The 12,454-nt window shown below is 40.6% G+C and overlaps 1 protein-coding gene across 1 annotated transcript in view; it reads left to right on the forward strand.

Moving 5' to 3' along the window:
- The window catches only part of LOC128702245 (limbic system-associated membrane protein-like), a 562,372-nt gene that overhangs the window by 487,665 nt on the left and 62,253 nt on the right, over positions 1-12,454 (forward strand). Inside the window, exon 3 of the mRNA XM_070102873.1 lies at positions 7,795-8,005. Coding sequence (XP_069958974.1) covers positions 7,795-8,005 — 211 coding nt within the window. The remainder of the gene's footprint in view (positions 1-7,794; positions 8,006-12,454) is intronic.

Genomic DNA, 12,454 nt, shown 5'->3' on the forward strand with positions numbered 1-12,454 from the left:
AAGTCCAGGGTGTGAAATATATAACATGTGCAACACTCAAGTATCTATATTGTTGCAACATGTGCAACACTAAGGAACCTTTGTCATAACAACAGCAACACGATGGTTTCTATGTTGTTCAGTATGTGTAATACCAAGGTATTTTTTTTGTTGCAACATGTGCAACACCAAGGTATCTTTACTGTCGCAACATGTCACAACGTATCGCCTACACAAGAGTCTTCTTCCCTCGGATACAAGTGAAAATAACACCCTTACTGTCTTCAGTGCTACATTCTCGTGTATTCGACTGAAGAAGTCTGTAGCAGAGGCGAAACGTTTCCGCAATAAAGACAGCTATATGCTGCACATGCGTCTTACTCCATCAGTCTGGCACGTCTCTGCTCCCCTAATATCCATTATTTTTATGCCTGTGAAGATCCGAGTCTCCCGGGTAATTCTTCAAAGACCTTGATGTTACTGGCTAGACCCACGACCTCCTTCATCTTTGCTGTCTGATCGATAACTGCATTCTTTTCTTCTCGTGTGGTTTTTATATTTGGTTTTGCTCAGTCTTCTGATGTGGTTATACATTAAGTGTTCTGAAGTCTTCAGATGTAGTTATACATTACGTTTACTTGCGTCTTTAGATGTAGTCATACATTACGCTTACTTGCGTCTTCTGATGTAGTTATACATTACGTTTACTTGCGTCTTCTGATGTAGTTATACATTACGTTTACTTGCGTCTTCTGATGTAGTTATACATTACGTTTACTTGGGTCTTTAGATGTAGTTATATATTACGTTTACTTGCGTCTTCTGATGTAGTTATACATTACGTTTACTTGGGTCTTTAGATGTAGTTATACATTACGTTTACTTGGGTCTTTAGATGTAGTTATACATTACGTTTACTTGCGTCTTCTGATGCAGTTAAACATTACGTTTACTTGGGTCTTCTGATGTAATTATACATTACGTTTAGCTCAGTCTTACCTTGGATGCGATGTAGTATGATACTCATTATTTCTCTGCCTTCAATATTCTGACGTTTTCCTACTTCCTCAAACATTTGTCTTATATAGGCCTTAGGCCTGACCACGCTCAAAACATTAGTTTCTTTACAGTTTAAGTTATGATTCGGATTTTCCGAGTGTTTCTCCCTTAACCTAAATTATCTTGTCTCTCGGCAAGATTATCTTGTCTCTCGGCAAGATTATCTTGTCTCTCGGCAAGATTATCTTGTCTCTCGGCAAGATTATCTTGTCTCTCGGCAAGATTATCTTGTCTCTCGGCAAGATTTTCTTGTCTCTCGGCAAGATTATCTTGTCTCTCGGCAAGATTATCTTGTCTCTCGGCAAGATTATCTTGTCTCTCGGCAAGATTATCTTGTCTCTCGGCAAGATTATCTTGTCTCTCGGCAAGATTATCTTGTCTCTCGGCAAGATTATCTTGTCTCTCGGCAAGATTATCTTGTCTCCCGGCAAGATTATCTTGTCTCTCGGCAAGATTATCTTATCTCTCGGCAAGATTATCTTGTCTCTCGGCAAGATTATCTTGTCTCTCGGCAAGATTATCTTGTCTCTCGGCAAGATTTTCTTGTCTCTCGGCAAGATTATCTTGTCTCTCGGCAAGATTATCTTGTCTCTCGGCAAGATTATCTTGTCTCTCGGCAAGATTATCTTGTCTCTCGGCAAGATTATCTTGTCTCTCGGCAAGATTATCTTGTCTCTCGGCAAGATTATCTTGTCTCTCGGCAAGATTATCTTGTCTCTCGGCAAGATTATCTTGTCTCTCGGCAAGATTATCTTGTCTCTCGGCAAGATTATCTTGTCTCTCGGCAAGATTATCTTGTCTCTCGGCAAGATTATCTTGTCTCTCGGCAAGATTATCTTGTCTCTCGGCAAGATTATCTTGTCTCTCGGCAAGATTATCTTGTCTCTCGGCAAGATTATCTTGTCTCTCGGCAAGATTATCTTGTCTCTCGGCAAGATTATCTTGTCTCTCGGCAAGATTATCTTGTCTCTCGGCAAGATTATCTTGTCTCTCGGCAAGATTATCTTGTCTCTCGGCAAGATTATCTTGTCTCTCGGCAAGATTATCTTGTCTCTCGGCAAGATTATCTTGTCTCTCGGCAAGATTATCTTGTCTCTCGGCAAGATTATTTTGTCTCTCGGCAAGATTTTCTTGTCTCTCTTGTGTCCCATTGCTTGAGTGATCCTACCATTTAGATCAGGTAAGATTGGTTAGGAAACAGGACAGGTTTTCCGTACGCGGGTTTTAGTCATATGACCCTCCACTGGAGCTTTTGGTAATCTGACTGAGGCCTTCCACTGGCTTACCCCTCCACCAGTCCAATGATTTCAGCATAACCTTCATAGCCTCAGACCTTATGAGGACCGCAAGGGAAATAAGCGCCTTTGACTTTTTTGGGGTTATCCTAGGTTGTCTACACATATGCTGCTATAACAACACTGCACTAGGGAAGGACTCGAACCATACCCCCGGCCGGGAATGAACCCGCGGTCATAGAGTCTCAAAACTCCAGCCCGTCGCGTTAGCCACTAGACCAGCTAGCCACTATAAGATTCATCCAACTAGGTATATTTCTACACCATACGAAGGTTAGCACAGGCACCACTGTGACCACAAATGCAAGTTTTTACAGACGAATCTCCAGCTAGCGTGGCCGTGACGAACTCTAGCTCAAGTCCCTTCACTGCCGTCAACATGACTCAAGAAATCGTAATGACACGATTGTTTGCAATCGTGTCATTACGATTTCTTGAGTCAAGGACTCGAACCCTTGTTGTACTGACGCCTTAACCCACAGGCCCACCCAATCCTGTGGGTTAACACATCATGTGATTCTAGCTCTCCATGAGGCGGGCCAGTACAACATGAGTTCGAGTCCTTGGCTAGTGGTTACAATAACATATGCTGCTATGTATGATAATCTATGTAACTATATGTGTGTATACCGGAATAAACTTACTTACCACCTTCTCATCTTTTTCACCGTCCTCTGTGCTTTGTGTACCTCTACTTAGCGTCTAAACATCAAGCGGAGGTCATTAGACTAGAACGAAAGGGTGTTGTTTCTCCCTCCTGTGTTTGACTTAAACCAGGGAACGGGTAGGGTTTGAATACATAAATGAGTCATAAAACTCACAGGTCAGTGTGTTAACCACTGAGCCAACTGGCTCTAACAACATTCATCCAGCTAGGTATATTTCTAAACATCATGGGCAGGTTAACATGGGCCACCACTGTGACCACAAATGAATCCCAGAACATTATGGCTGTGGCGTGCTGTAGCTCAAGTTCCCTGAGTCATTATGACATCTGATTCGTTGAGAATTCTGAATCTATTCTGGCTGGTTCAACTTCTCTCTCTCTCTCTCTCTCTCTCTCTCTCTCTCTCTCTCTCTCTCTCTCTTTTAGATGTCTTAACACTAAATTTATCATAGTTGCCTCCAGTAACTCTGTCGGTCTTGTGTCTGGCCTAGATTGTGTGTGTGTGTGTGTGTACACTTCAATGTAGTTGCAGGGTGTTGAATCTCAGCTCCTGGCCCCGTCTGTGTACGCGCGTTCCGTACGTGTATTCACTTTAGACTTCTACAGAACACAAGTTAGTCCAAGATTCCCGGCTTTAACTTAAGCTAAGATCAGTTACCTACCTTAGCTTAATATAAGGCCAAGATACAACAATATGCTTACAACAGTAAGCTAAGACGAGGTTTACCATTTAGTATTACACAAGGAGATACATAAGAGGATAAAGCTGTATCCGGCTGTGGATCAGAGCATCCATCGGGATAATCAGGTAGCCGGAAAAAGGTACCTTATAATGGGTTCCTAATTTACTGCCCTTCTTCCAGTGTTTTCGTCTATAACTTGAGAACGCGGCCTTCGATCGGCTTCAAATTACACACATATACATAATTTCGTTATTATCGGGTTATTATATGTCATACATAATAATCTTAATCATTATAATCTAGCACATTCAAGCTGGCTGACTCTTAATGATGCAAGCTTAATGCAAGCTTCACGCTTGCAAGCCTCACTTCAATATTATTTATCACACAACCATAATCAAAATGCTCGAAGACATGACATCAATTTCATCTCTGATTTTTACATATTTTTCAATTAATTTCTACTCAACATCGAATAGTTACATTAAGTATTTAAGAAAATTATCTGTGTTTCTCTTGTAGCAAATGTAACTTGCCATCGCTGGCCCAGGTACACACAGCAGCGAGTTAGCCACAGGTGTTTCTGATGTCACTAAGCATCTAGCACAGGGGTTCCCAACCTGGGGTGCACACACCCCCTGGGGGGATGCAAGATGGCATTTCAGGGGGGTGCGACAAAACGTCCTAATGAAAAAAACAACTCTATTTACCAAAAACTATTCTGATTGCTCAGTTTTTATTTGCGTTTTATACAATAAATTGAAAGCATATTTTTTTCTAGTTAGATTTGTTCACTCACAGTACAGTATTTGGTTCCTAGAAAAGGTTCAGAACCTCTGATCTAGTATTACTAAGCAGGTGCAACCAATGGCATAATATACCAACGAGTACGTCACTAAGACACTATTCGGTTTATGGTATTTTCTGCCTTACTAATACACAATTCAATCATCTGTGAACACGTGGAATTTTGGGAATGAGGAGTAATGGTTAAAGGGGATATACCTTGAATGACACTATATCTGGGTAAATGGACACAACGTTTCGCTCCTAAAGAGCGAAACGTTGCCCCAATACAATGTCACGTTAGTTGCATCTGTGTCCATTTACCTATCATTTTATCGGTAATTCTACCATAATTACCAGTAAATCTAGGAAATAACAGTCTGACCTAGCCATTCTTGCGACCTGTGAAAGATGCTGATTCACAGTCTCAGTTTATTCTCTCAGATCCGGCACTTCCTGCCTCTTTTACATCTGTTAAAGGATTCGTAACAGGAATCTACCCAGCAGCTTGTCAGTGGGATGTTGCCTTCTTATATCAGTAACTTGTCAGTGGGATGCTGCCTTCTTATATCAGCAACTTGTCAGTGGGATGCTGCCTTCTTGTATCAGTAACTTGTTAGTGGGATGCTGCCTTCTTATATCAGCAACCTGTCAGTGGGATGCTGCCTTCTTGTATCAGTAACTTGTCAGTGGGATGCTGCCTTCTTATATCAGCAACTTGTCAGTGGGATGCTGCCTTCTTATATCAGCAACTTGTCAGTGGGATGCTGCCTTCTTATATCAGTAACTTGTCAGTGGGATGCTGCCTTCTTATATCAGTAACTTGTCAGTGGGATGCTGCCTTCTTATATCAGTAACTTGTCAGTGGGATGCTGCCTTCTTATATCAGTAACTTGTCAGTGGGATGCTGCCTTCTTGTATCAGTAACTTGTCAGTGGGATGCTGCCTTCTTATATCAGCAACTTGTCAGTGGGATGCTGCCTTCTTAAATCAGCAACTTGTCAGTGGGATGCTGCCTTCTTCTATCAGTAACTTGTCAGTGGGATGCTGCCTTCTTCTATCAGCAACTTGTCAGTGGGATGCTGCCTTCTTCTATCAGCAACTTGTCAGTGGGATGCTGCCTTCTTCTATCAGCAACTTGTCAGTGGGATGCTGCCTTCTAATATCAGCAACTTGTCAGTGGGATGCTGCCTTCTATCAGCAACTTGTCAGTGGAATGCTGCCTTATTATATCAGCAACCTGTCAGTGGGATGCTGCCTAATTCAGTCTTTCTAAGCAACCACTCTGCATGTCTTCCTGTTAGTTATATCACTCAGAGAGAGAGAGAGAGAGAGAGAGAGAGGGAAGTGTAGATCCATATGACTATTCTTTATTACCTATCGCTGTTTCCTGCTTACACAATGGATCTTACAGAGAAAATTACGCCATCTGCCTTAGGAACAATCTTTCCTCTTATTGTTCTTTAAGTTTTAGGAACATACCTTCTATCTTCCTTATTTTTTTCTGTTTTAGGAACAAACTTTCCTCTTGTTTATTTTTTTTGTCCGTTTCAGGAACATTTTTTCCTCTTCTTTTTTTTCGTTTTAAGAGAAAAAATTATCTTCTATATTTTTGTCTCTTTTATTAAGAATCATTAGTTTTCCTTAATTTTTTTTCGTGTGTGTTTTAAGAGTAAACGTTTCTCTTCCTGTGTTTTTTTCAGTTTTCTTCTGATAATGTTACGAATCAGGAAGATAAACAGCGAAGTTAACGAAGGGAAATACCTCGTTTAGAGTCACATTACAAGACACAGATGACAATATTTTGAGAGAAGATGGGGAGTGTTAATGTTATTTTAACTATCTACCATAATGTTATGTGAAGATGGTAAGATTCCATAGAATTTTAACTATGTGATGAAAAAAGGCAGTTTTTATATTAAACTCTTTTTTTTTTTCTTTTTCTCTCTCTCTCTCTCTCTCTCTCTCTCTCTCTTCAGTGAGGGTTTAAATCTCGTGGGAGCCTCCAGGCAAGCAGCTGGTCCAACCTCAAAAGTTAAGAAACTTGTGGGGACCTCTACTACTAAAAATCAAATTGTTAAACTATATACTCGTGTTATTATATAAGGTGACGACATATTTAAAAGTAACTTATGGTCCAACTTGGGCCATTGATTAGTCACTGTGTGAACATAAGAACATAAGAACATAAGAAAGGAGGAACACTGCAGCAGGCCTGTTGGCCCATACTAGGCAGGTCCTTTACAATTCATCCCACTAACAAACATTTGACCAACGCAATTTTCAATGCCACCCAAGAAACAAGCTCTGATGTGCAAGTCCCACTCAAATCCAACCCCTCCCACTCATGTACTTATCCAACCTAAATTTGAAACTACCCAAAGTCCTAGCCTCAATAACCCAACTAGTTAATGGTCCAGTTTTAAGTTTCTCTCTATGTACGGGATGTGTGTGTATCGTTCCAGTCAGGTTATTTTGTCTTTTGTTCTTTATATTTCATAGGAATTACATTTTTATAGCTCGATGGCCAGCGCACTCAGCTCACACACTGAGGTCCGGGGTTCGAATCTCCTCCGGTACGGCTAGTAAACATTAGGGACGTGTTTCCATAGGACACCTGCTGTCCCTGTCCCTGATCACCCATCAGTTCAAAATGGGTACCTGGGTGTTAGTCGACTGGTGTGAGTCGCATCCTGGGACAAAAGCTAACCTAATTTGCAAGAAATACTCTGTAGTTGAATGGTTCAGTGAACCGACATGTTGAATTAGACACATGTGCAACTCTTGGGTATCTTTATTGAGGAAACGTTTCGCCACACAGTGGCTTCATCAGTCCATACAAAGGAGAAGCTTGAAGAACAGGAGGAGAATGAGGTAATCAGTCCCTCAGCCTTTCTATTCAAGATTGATGGACTGACCACATCGACTCAAGGCTGAGGGACTGATTACCTCATTCTCCTTCTGTTCAAGCTTCTCCTTTGTATGGACTGATGAAGCCACTGTGTGGCGAAACGTTTCCTCAGTAAAGATACCCAAGAGTTGCACATGTGTCTAATTCAACAAGAAATACTCTGCATAAAAAGGGGTTTTCTATATAGTAGTATATCACTGATGTCAGCTATGGACTGTATACCTTGTATGTGCACTTGTAGTAAATAAAGATTACATTATTATTATTAAAACGCTCGGAGGACGTTTAATCCTGATCTAAATTTATTTCAGATGTCTTGGATCAAACCTTACTAGATCTAACAGGTGTGTTTCGTAACAATGCCTGATCGATAGATGTGTATCAGATCATCTCACCACAGCCTCTGTTCAACAGGTGTCGTGGATCAGACAGAGGGATCTGCACATCCTGACGGTCGGCCGCTACACCTACACGACGGATCAGCGCTACGAGGTGATCCACTCCCCGGGATCACAAGACTGGATCCTGAAGATCAGTTACGCCCAGGTTCGAGACTCCGGCAACTACGAGTGTCAGGTGTCAACCAAGCCTGTCAAGTCCTATATTGTCCGACTCAACGTTTTCGGTAAGTCAGACAGAACTACTGGGTTGACAACTTAGAGAAATTAAATCTAAGGTACTGACAACCCAGATTTAACTTAGGATATTAACAACTTAGATTTAACTGAGGATATCGATGATTTCGAGAGATTTAACTAGGATAGTGACACCATAGACAGATTTAACTAGGATACTGACACTAGAGAGAGATTTAACTAGGATACTGACACCATAGACAGATTTAACTAGGATACTGACGCCATAGATTTAAGCTAGGATACTGATTCCATAGACAGATTTAGCCTAGGATATCAAAACCATAGAGAGATTTAACCAAGGATACTGGCACCATAGACACTGACTCCATAGACAGATTTAGCCCAGGATACCAAAACCACAGACAGATTTTACGAAGGATACTGAAGGATACAGATTTAAGCTAGGATGACACCATAGACAGATTTAAGCTAGGATATTATACCACAAATATAAGCTAGGGTACTGACACCAGACAGATTTAACAAAGCCCACGGTGTGAGCAAAACGTTGTCAGTAAAGCCCAATATGTGGGTGAAACATCAACAAAGCCCACGGTGTGGGCAAAACGTTGTCAGTAAAGCTCAATGTTAAGTCAGAAAGGTTGCCAATAAAGCGTACTATGTGGAAGTGTGTGTGTGTGTGTGAAACGTTGTCAATAAAGCCCGCTGTGGGGGAGGAGCGAAATGTCTCTCCACCATCGTCTGTATTTCCTATCGTTGTCTGATGAATGAGACACTTGTGCAACATTTCGGTATATTTATTGTGGACACGTTTCACCAGCCAGTGACTTCTGGGGAGAACCGTCCAGGATGAGGAGTGATCGACTCCAGCCTGAGAGACTGATTACCTTAGTAGTAGTAGTAGTAGTAGTAGTAGTAGTAGTAGTAGTAGCAGTATTAGTAGTAGTAGTAGTAGTAGTAGTAGTACTAGTAGCAGCAGCAGCAGTAGCAGTACTAGTAGCAGCAATATTAGCAGCAGTAATAGTACTAGCAGTAGTAACACTAACGAAACATTCTGACCCCACAAGTCACCTTGTCATTTTCGTTATCTATTTCGTTAATATTTTCCTTCTAACAACTCCAGCGGCTAGGGACGGAAAATAACCTCCTCCATGTTTTTTTTCTTCTGATTCTCACAAAAATATGAAACGCAAAGAATGTGAGATTTTTTCTCTCACAAACTTCCACAGTCTCCTAATTATATTTCATGGCCTGAGTCGCCCTTTGTGCGAGTAAAAGAGTTTTACATAAATTTGACTTGTATGTGTAGGGAGAGAGAGAGAGAGAGAGAGAGAGAGAGAGAGAGAGAGAGAGAGAGAGAGAGAGAGAGAGAGAGAGAGAAAGAGAGAGAGAGAGAGAGGAACAGGGACAGGAAGAGTAGCAGTAATAGTAATGACTCATATATATATATATATATATATATATATATATATATATATATATATATATATATATATATATATATATATATATATATATATAATATATGTCGTTCCGAATATGCCAAATTGGTCAACTTCATCCAACATCAAGATTGGATGAAGGGGAGACTTGTTCATGGCATCATGAGTACTTCATCCATCATCAAAGCTGGATGAAGGGGGGAAGACCATGCAACATACACCAATGAAATGCAATGACGCATTGCATGAACTCATATATAGATCCAAAAAATTTCAACATCCTTTGAATAAAGAAGAAAATACACCACCAGCCTTTGAGAAGAAATCCCACACGATCCTCCTGAGACCTGCTTACACGAAGCACTAACAACCTGACCGACCAGAAGAGATTTAATCATTATTCCTTTGCGTTTCACCCAAATTTTCAGTGCTATGAGACCTTTTTCATTTCTATTTTCAAGTGAAATGATATATTTATTGAGAATTTTGCACCGGAGAGTGACCCTCATTTCCCCTATAAGAGACCGTTCAATTGTGTATTATTATAATCAAGGGGGAAGCGCTAAACCCGGAGGGTTATACAGCGCCTGGGGGGGATGATGTGGAAGGCATTCAGGCTTAATTCGGGGAACTGGAGCACAGATCCAATTCCCTAAATCAAGAGCCCCTCACCAACATCAAGGAACCTTCCTTGAGGGGTGCGTTCAAACAATCGTTCAATGTCTCTTAAGATCAAGAGTATTATAATAATAATAATAATAATAATTATTATTATTATTATAATCAAAAAGAAGCGCTAAGCCACAAGGGCTATACAGCAATAATAATAATAATAATAATAATAATAATAATAATAATAATAATAATAATAATAATAATAGGTTTTGTAAACCTTTTATCATAGAAGTCCTGTTCCTCAGATCAAGAGCCCCTCACCAGCATCTAGACAAAATAATAATTCTTCGTAAAATAATATCCATTTTGGGATTAAAAGTGAGAAAAAAAGGCATCAAGACACTCCATTAAATAAACCAACTTTCATCTACGTAGGTTACACCATTGATGAAATTTAGGAGCCAATCAGAGAAGTCTGTCTCTACCTAACTTTGCGCCTGGGGGTACCCATGTAGGGGTACCCATGTATGCATACAATCCCATGAATCTTGCCCATGATACATTACACCAGCGGTGAAAAGTTGAAAAGGTTTGACAAACCTTCTGGAGAGCGAAACGTTGCCATAATAAGATGTCACATTAGTTACCCATGTGTCCTTTTGCCTATTATTATTATCCTTGAGGTGGAACGTACAATGTCTGCGCTCTGAGGAAGGGGTGTTGATATGTTGCAGTTTTTTTAACTTAAGTATCAGAACGCCTCTGGTAAGACAGTGATGGAGTGAATGATTATGAAAGTGTTTCTTCTTTATCGGGTTACCCTGCCTCTGTGGCAACGGCGAATGCTTCAATAAAAAAAATTATTGTATGTGTAACGCCCGTAAAGGCTTCCAGTAACTGCAGAAATGAAGGTAATCACGTTTTATTCGAGGTAAAAGGTGACTCTTTCTTCAATAACGTTTATTAGTTAGAATCTCTTGCGTCATCAGATAAAAAAAAACACGACTAGTGGAAATAAACATTGAGGGAAGAAGGGAAGATGAAGAGAGTGGGGAAAGAGACCCCCAAAAGAGGGAAAAAATGTGAAAAGACGAGAGAATTGCTAAAATGCAGTGTAGAGTAAAAGGGAACTGGAGGAAAAGTCACTAACTGAGATGAGTTATCTAACTGGAAAGTGCTGAGAACCTCAAACAGAAAAAATAAAGATAGCACTTAATTCGACCAGAGAAGGAAAGAGGCGGGGAAAAACAATAATATGAGAAAAGAAAATTATATTAAACCAGAGACAGACGAGAACGGAAAAGTGAGCAGAAGAGTCAGAAACAAATATGCAATGATTAGGAGAGAAGTTGAACGATAACACGAAAATAACAGCAGCAACGAAAGTCAGTTATGAACCAAGACTGCCACGTCAGGGCAAAGTCCAAGCAAAACACGACTACTTTGACTTAAGGATAAGAGCCCACGAGGAATGACAAGTGTGTGCGGTGTTGAACCAACGATTTAGAGAGCAGTGTTGTGTGTGTAAACAGGATTATACCAAAGAGTCAAAGAGAAAGAGTTCACTGACTCCCACTAGACACCATGCGTAAACTGGACGCGAGAAAGTCAATACACCGTAACAAGGTACCACCATGGGTTCTGCACCATGGGTTCTGCAAGAGGGAGCAGAAACACTGAACCACTAGCCGACGCCCACAACAAATCAATGGATAAAGGACAACTACCAGAGCTCTGTCAGACAAAAACCTCCTTGAATAACTAAATGGTTATAACTGACCATAATTTTTAAAGGGGTGAACCGGTAAGCCAGCAGAAGGCCTCTGTCAGATGACCAAAAGCTCCAAGGATGGGTCATCATCTAAGACCCGCGTCAGGAAACACTTGTGTTTCCTGACAAACCTTACCTTACCTAACCTCTATCAGACATAGAATGTAGCCCCCATATTTAAGAAAGAAGACAGAGCGCTGAACCAGTATCGCTGACATGCATACCATGTAAGGTAACGGAGGAAATAACCAGAACAGGGATAGAGCACATGGAGAGGGTGGCTTCATAAATATTAATTTGCACGAGTTAAGATAAAGCAAATCTTGTTTCACACACCTATTAGAGCTGTATAACAAAGATTTAGAATAGAGACAAAAGAGAATAGATGAGTGTATTGTAGATACTAGCACGGTAAGAAAGTATTTAATGTTGTATCTCACATGAGACTTGAGGCAAAATTCTGAGGTGCAGGCACGAAAAACACGGGATGTACTCTGGCGTATAAAAGAGTACCTTAAGAGTACCTTAGGGGAAGGACACAGAAAAAAAATGATGGTTTGAGGAGTTGTGAAAACAGGGAGGAGTAACAATGAGGGTTCTGCAAGGGCCGGTATTATGGCCAGAACTGTATGTGGTATATATGGATG

Source organism: Cherax quadricarinatus, chromosome 83 (assembly GCF_038502225.1).
Source record: "Cherax quadricarinatus isolate ZL_2023a chromosome 83, ASM3850222v1, whole genome shotgun sequence".
In the NCBI taxonomy this organism is placed as follows: domain Eukaryota; kingdom Metazoa; phylum Arthropoda; class Malacostraca; order Decapoda; family Parastacidae; genus Cherax; species Cherax quadricarinatus.